At 40.7% G+C, this 7776-nt stretch overlaps 1 protein-coding gene across 3 annotated transcripts in view; it reads left to right on the top strand.

Annotated features, from left to right (window-relative positions):
• The window catches only part of mapk8b (mitogen-activated protein kinase 8b), a 33492-nt gene that overhangs the window by 2993 nt on the left and 22723 nt on the right, over positions 1-7776 (top strand). For all 3 annotated transcript variants that reach the window (XM_037081055.1, XM_037081053.1, XM_037081054.1), the window contains exon 2: positions 6207-6387. In XM_037081055.1, the coding sequence (XP_036936950.1) occupies positions 6266-6387 (122 nt within the window). In that variant the 5' untranslated portion in view covers positions 6207-6265. The remainder of the gene's footprint in view (positions 1-6206; positions 6388-7776) is intronic.

The raw sequence follows: 7776 nt of genomic DNA, 5'->3' as shown, positions 1-7776 counted from the left end.
GTTGCAGAGCATGTGAGACGCTGTTGGCACAGTGCTAGCATCAAAATTTGTGGTTAAATGCAGGTTTTTTTAAAACTATCAGTAGAAGTTTGCCTTTCTGTTTTTTCATGTTTTCATATGTGTGTTGAACATGCAGGAAAATGCATACACAATACACATTTTTCTCCGAGGCTGATGATGGAAGTAGCTAAGGAATGAGACATCTTGCGCCATTCTTAACTCTTGCACATGCGCAGAACCCATGCTGACACGGTTACTTCTTAAATATCTTTTACCTGACTGTCTCTTTCAAACACCAGTTGAACGATGTTTGAGCACTACCTGAACAAAGATGGATGTGAAAGTAGTTACGCACCAACAGCCTTAATTTCAGTAGGCGATAAAGCATCATCTGGAAAAAGGAGTGTCCACCCAGGTGAAATGTTTTCATCTGACTGGAGCTGGAGCTGCTTGATAGCTTTGATTTCTGCAGTCAGTTGACCTGGGTGAATAACCCAATTTTAACAACTCTAATTGAAGCCGGAAGCCAGATGTTAGCGGGTGTAAGTGGGTTTTTTGACCAGCATGAATGGTGTGAGCCCAGATGCCCTGGCATGAGTGACACACCTCTAGTGGTCATACTTGAGCTCCTGACAGCTGATTGCAGGTCTGAATGTACATGCAGTATAACTCGTCTCCTTATTTTCTTTAGACGATGGCAGTGGGTAACTTGGAATATTTTCTCTTTTTGGTTACCACATTAGCTAAATGTTGGGCTCAGATTTTAGGAAGTGTGGGCCTAAATACCCCCAAATCAACCCTCCAGTTAATCAGAGGAGAAATGTGAATCAGTGCTATTTTGGCACAGAATGTGTCTCCTATGAGCTCTCACCAGCAACCCAGGCTGAATGTGAGCAGTTCACAGATAAAATCTTACTCTCCCAGAATTACTGTTGGATTAATTCTCAACTCCAGGATCACTCAAACCTTGTTGATATTCCAAAAATATAGGAGATAAAGCTCAATCAGAGTGAGCAAGAGCAGTCCTGTGACAGCCAGTGAGAGACAGATACATTCCCAGGAGGTTCGGCGTGATTAACAGCTGTGTGGGAGAGACCGGGGCAAATCTGGACAGGACTGCCAAGGCGATTGTGTGTGTTCACCTGCACATAGGCAAGCACCTGACACTTTGTGACACGGTTATCTGTTCCTTTCTGTCTGGTTGTCAGAGACATTATTTCCTCACAGCCAGTGATTAACGAACGATGGCAACAAGTTCGGCAGCTGTTGGTCGGTGTGAAATCTGTTATAAAGCTGCAACATGGATGCCTCAATTTGTGTCTTATAGATCTGAATGACCTTAGATGACTGAAGGTGTCGTGTGGTCACATAAAAAACTGAACTTGTAGGCCTGTCTTTTGCTTTGTAGAACCCACTTTATCACTAAGCTAACAGCTTTCCGTCATTCATTCATGTATTTGTGCGCAGCCCTGGCTGTATGTAATGTGTAATCGGCCTCCTAACAGCTGAATCTGGTTGACAGCCTGACACCCTCTGTCGTATTGCTCAGCCCCATTTTTCACAGGCAGCCACAGCTCCTCCTGTCTCACAGTAACCCCGATATGTGCTGGTGCATCTTCATACGAGGGAAAATCATGTCACACCACACACAGAAGCTTAACATCAGCTCAGACATATTGTGTAGTGTTTTAATGGGTCTACACGAGTACACACGCTCTCTCCAGTGTGGCCTATATTTGCTTTACTGAATGACATTTTTCTAAAAAGCACACTGGAAGTGGCTTCCTTCCCTTTGCAGCCTGATACTGCTGGCAAATAAAGTTGTTTTTTTTGCTGCAGTATGGATCAGTCTAAACATGAAAAAAGTCATTTTCTGTGAGGTGTGGGTGCCCATCAGTAAGCAAGACTTAATTAAATTGATTGTGGCAACGTAATTTAGATGATACGCAACGTTAGACTGAATAATGTGGAAATACTGGAATGTTGGAAACACTATTTTTCAAGGTTATTACAGCAATCATTATTGTGCAAATACATGTTTGCTTCTTTGCTACAGTTGGGAAGTAATCACATGTTCCAAAGGCAAAATATTTTCAGGTTTTCCATCTGTCCTATTCCTGTGAACACAGTATATCAGGAACGCCCAGAGGGAATTTCTTCAAATTTGGCACACACACCCACTTGGACTCAAGGGTGAACTTGTTTGAATTTGGTGGTCAAAGATCAGTCACATTGACCTCAGGGCTTTTACATCTCCAGAACTCCTTGAGGAAAATTCTTAGATTTTGGACAAAATGTTTTGCATATACTGAGCTTCAGGTGATTGTCGTCACACCATGTGCTGAATCGGCCCTCTAAACGCCTGTGTATAAATAGTCTCTGAATGAAGACAACATGTTTTTCGCTGGAATCATATGTCAATATTCACTACATGTCTGGACAGACATCCACACTGCTGAACAGTGAGCACCAACCACACACGCTGTGCGCTTCAGCTGTGTTGGCCGTTTTATTAAAGGATAATGATGGTTTGTTGTCTGGTTGTGCAGAGAAGCAAACAAAAAAAAAATGATGGAAATTGTTACATGAAAAATCTTCAAAGAAGAGAGGAGGAGGAAGAACCCAAGATTCTGTCAGAAGAGTTGTCCTCTTTCGAAGACATCTTTATTCAAATTTTTGTGTGAATAAACATCAGTTGTCATGGCGATTGTCGAAGAGGACATCAGTAAAGACAAAACAAACCAATTCAGTATGCTTTTAATCTACTTTGATCTCAAAATTTTTCTTGTCCAAACCGTCATTTGTGCTGGCATCACATAAGGGGAAATCACAAGGCAGGTAATTTAGTGATTTATTGATTACAGATGTACAAACTTGAATGGGATTCTTAAAATGTCAACAGACCGACCCCCCTCCCCCCTTCCAAGTGGTATTATTGTTGGCACTGCTGTTGCAAAGACAACACAATCATTTTTGTTTCCATCAGTCGCAAATAACAACAACATCGGACAAAACGTGATCATTCATCATTAGTCTGTATGATTAATGGATCAGTAGTTAACCTTCCTTTTCCTGGGTGACCGCTTGCCAGATGGCAGACATAATAGCACAGTCATAGCTAAGTTTAATGGGAATAAATGTAAACACACATGATTGAAGCAGAAAACTTGTCAATTGCCAGTTTAAGGAAGTTTTTTTGTATGCTCAGCATCTTTTGATTGCTATAAATGAGGCTGCAAGTCAGCATTAACCACATCTGAGACTTTGTGTGCCCAATTCAGATGCAGTGAAAGCCATGCCCAACTGGTACAAACCGGTCTTGTGTTGAAGACTTTTTCTCCCCTTCAACTAGCGTGTCCCTCCCATTAAACTCAGAGTGGGGTCTTGTGTGGGGCTATGGTCACAGAGAGAGAAGTGGTTGGGGCTAATGTTAGTTTGCGGTCTAGTGAAGCATTCTGACGACTGATTGGGGTTAAGGATAAGGTTGGGTGCTGCAGGTTGAGGTCAGGAGAAACGGACTAACATGGTTGCATAGTGCCACTTAACAATGGCTGTCATCACCACAAGACAAATCGGAATGAAGCGATCTGCATTTTTGAGTGAACTTGCTAAAAAAGGTTTAGATGGTACAGAAAGTTCACTCTGTTAATCTGTGTTTGAGTACATCCATGTGTACAAGTGTTTGATCAAGCATAAATTATTTTTGCCGACGTCTCTTGAAATAAATGAAATAAAAATACAGATTTCCTCAGAGTGTTTTATTCTTCCCTGTACCTGTGCAGCCTGTGGCTCAGCTGCAGACTGTAGGCTGGGTTCTTCAGCAGGACAGAGAGAATAAGATGTTATGATCAGAGTCAGAGAAAGGAAACACTGGAGAGAGGAGTGGAGAGGAGACAGGGTTGAGATGAAGCATAAAGGATGAAATCGATGCATCTGAGAGGAGGAGCCGGCATTGGAGTTCATTGTTAAGATCACTTCTCTGGCGTATAGTCAAGATTTCAGACACTTTTGGAATTTCTAAAAAAGATAAGTCCTCTCGCCAATTAGTGTATCTTATTAAAGAGAGAGCAATTGATGTGCTTATCGATCTTTGACTGTGATTTGAATGGCTTTCTACTCTCCTCTGAACTGAATGCTGAGTGCGATTGAACCAGGTCTCCGTTATGAGTTGGTTTTAAACACTATGGTCTTGACTGCAGCCCTGCAAATGAAGATTAAAGAAAAATGGGAGAAACGAGCAAAGGTTGAAGAGCCTCATATCCAAGAATAGGAAGATGAGTGCTGTGCAGAGGAGAGCAATGACGATGAAAGGCTCCTAGGCTCACGGATACTGAAAGAGAAAGGGGGGATGGGTTTGCATTAGTCTTGAGAAATCCAGAGGTCAGGTCGTGGTCCATGAAACGTACAGCTATCATCTCACAGCCGACCTCCTCAGCACAGTGTTCCAAATTCCACTAATGATTCGTCGTCTTCAGAGCTGGCAGGAAACACAGCTTCCTGCTTCCTTTCTGTCTCTCTCTGCCTACATCATCACTTGCTCAGACCTTTGGGTTTTATATAGTAGCCATTATAATTGATGAGACTTAGGATTGGGAGCAAGGCCGGTCTGAGTTTCTGATATCTAAAAAATTTTCTCAATGACAAATCAAGATAAGGAGCAGTGAGACCAGATTTATACTGCGCCGTCAAACCCATTAGCAGATCTGCTCTGTTGACACGTCTTTGAGGAATACAACTTGACACAACATGGGGTCCCCACGTAATACCAACCTTTGTTGTAATTCATTTAATTAACTGAGTGAAGTGGTGAGGCAGTGAGCTGTTTCTGAGCCAGACTGCTTGTAGAGGGGCTTTTTGATGGACATATCTACAGTCTGAGCGGTTTATCAGCCGTACCATTCCTAAGCACTGGCTTTGATGCTTGTAGCAGGCAGGCAGCTCCTGTTTATCCATTTTGAATATTAGTTTGCCACCCATATAGTGTTGAGATGAATTTTGACTCTGTAATGAACTTTTGTTATAAAATTCAATGAGTCATGCCAAGAAAAACATTTCCCCTGTACTGTATAATGAGGGGTAGGAATCTCTAGGCACCTCGTGATTCAGTTTGATTCTGATTCAGAGGGTACAGTGCAAATATAAAGTAGTTATTTTGATTTCAGTACACAGTTTATTTTTACTTCTCTGTGCCGGCGACAGCTGTGGCTGCAGGTATTATGTTTGCATCTTGTCTGTCTATACGCACGTTACATTCTTGTGAATGCGATATCTCAAAGGTGCCTTTAGGGATATTTCTTCAAATTTGGCACAAATGTTCATTCTTACTCAAGGATGAACTGACTAGATTTTGGTGGTCAAAGGTCAAAGTCACTGTGACCTCATGGCATCCCTTTCTTGTGAATGACATATTTCAAGAACACAGGACAGGACAGTCAAGGTCACCGTGACTTCAAGAGAGAATCATGATGCATTTAAAATTACATTTTATTCACCTTCCCTGTGAAAGATGTTGGGTTTGTTCTGTTTTTCAGAGATCCTTTATTGATTTGCTTGGGAAGAGGGTTTACTCAGGGCAGATTTGAGAAATGTAACTTTGTAACAAACACTTCTGTCGTTTGTTGTTTTTTGCTGAATCACTGAAGGCTGGGCTTTTGTGTTGAACTGTGAAATCTTGACTTACCCTCTTACCCACTTTATCCACAGGGATAAAGTCACTTTGTTGTGGTCAAATTTGTAAAATGCTCCTTTCGTTTTTAAAAAAAGAATTAGAAAACACAAATGATGGTTGTTGGGTTGTTTTTTTTTTTTTTTTTTACAAATCAAGACTTGATAGCCATCATTGCCGGGATTGTTAGTCATCATTGCTGGGAAATAAATGTTCAAAACAATTAAAATCGTGGAATTGGAGAATCCTGACACCCTTATCTACTAGAAATGATGCTTGATAGGAAAACAATAAAACATATTATCCTCTTATGACAAATAGGATTAACTTGAATCTTGTGACAAAATCGCACCACTTAATTTGAAAGAATACAGTTTATAAAGACTGCCTGATCAGTGTTTTGAAAATCCCTGTATGTTAGTTCCGTGTGAATTTTGGTTGCTGAGACAGTGTCAACCCAAAGGTTGAAAATGAGTTAAAAGCAAAACAAAAAACAAACCAACAGAAAATGACAACCTCTCTTCCTCTTCACTCACTGCAGGTCTTGAGAGGAGAGCTCCACTTGGATGCCCAGTCACAGCGTTTGTCCAAGGCTTCACCATGAACCGGAACAAGCGTGAAAAGGAGTACTACAGTATAGATGTGGGCGATTCAACTTTTATGGTTTTAAAGCGCTACCAGAACCTCAGACCCATCGGATCCGGAGCACAGGGAATTGTCTGGTGAGGAAAAAATACTTTAAAAACATAAGTTGACAAGATAAACTCAACTGAAGGTCCACTTACCAACTTAATCAGCCTTTTCTGGAGTTTCCAAATGGGCGTCATCAGGGCATTGTCTTTGAATAATTGTCACGAAAATGGCAAAGGTCTCTCATTTAGTGTCACGTAATGACTACTAAGCCATCTCCATGACAATTCGGCAGACTATGAGATGTGGTTGGAATCCATTAAAGAAAATACACTCTAAATTTGACCTTCAGGCAACAGCATTTTGTCAAACAATATTGGTATTGTTTTATGGGTTTATTTATGTATATTTGATAAAGAGGAACTTGTCATAACATTTTAAGAAGTGGATGCTAATGTGTTCGACCTGAAGCTTGTTCATAGAAACAAAATATGTAGTACAAAGTTTTTCACAACAAAATGTTGCTTGTGTTATTTCTGTATAAAACATGATAGAAATGAGTGGTCAGTGATGATTAGAAGAAGTAATTTCACAGCCTTATGTACAGCTGTGTTTTAGTCAGCCATGTGCACAACGTGTCTGGAGTGTTTCACCTGGTTGAAACAAACTCGCATCTATTTGTCAGTCAGAATGGGTTGAAGCTGCAAACATTCTCTTCCTATATAGGAACTGTCAGGTAAGAAAACATTTATTGGAAGCTACTGATGCAGCGCTCGGTCTTTGCCAGCTGTCGGCCCTGGGATTTGATGAGATCAGATGTTGTAACATCAGCAAAACACAGAAATTGATGCATCCGGTGGATTTGTTGACAATACAGTGTGGTATTGTGTTCCTTGTGGATTTCAGTATGATATTCTATCACATCAGCAGTTGTCCCTTGATGGCGAGCTTTACATCTACGTCATTCCAGCGGTTGGAAGGACCTTCATATTTTTAATTAGTGGACTAAAAGTAAAGTCTAAAGTAATCTAGTCCCAGTACTTGTCACATAAACTGAAGATGATGAACTCATCTAAGTTGCTTGTTTATTAATCTACTTTGGTTCATAACACCAAGAAAATGATGCATTAGAGCATCAGTCAAGACTTCATTTTGTTATGAAATGACTTGCTGGTTATCAAATATGAACATCTGCCCTGCTTCGCTTACATTGGCTAAACCGATGCAGGATTTCATGCAAATTATTATTTTTTTAAACCCCAGTTTGTCCGTTCCATCACATAATGCCTGACGTAACAGCATACTGCTCCCCTTAGGACTTACAGATTCAATTAAGTGAATACAGTTGGATAATGACATACATATTTGCAATCTCATTAATGCTGAGGCTATATAAACTACTCACATCAGTTTGGGAAACTGGGCCATGGGTGCATATATGCTATGCATTATTTTTGGGGACCAGAAATATTAACAAAACA

This window comes from Acanthopagrus latus, chromosome 20 (assembly GCF_904848185.1).
Source record: "Acanthopagrus latus isolate v.2019 chromosome 20, fAcaLat1.1, whole genome shotgun sequence".
Classification (NCBI taxonomy): domain Eukaryota; kingdom Metazoa; phylum Chordata; class Actinopteri; order Spariformes; family Sparidae; genus Acanthopagrus; species Acanthopagrus latus.
Note: the sequence above shows the minus strand (reverse complement) of the source record. Positions and strands in the feature narration are given on the sequence as shown.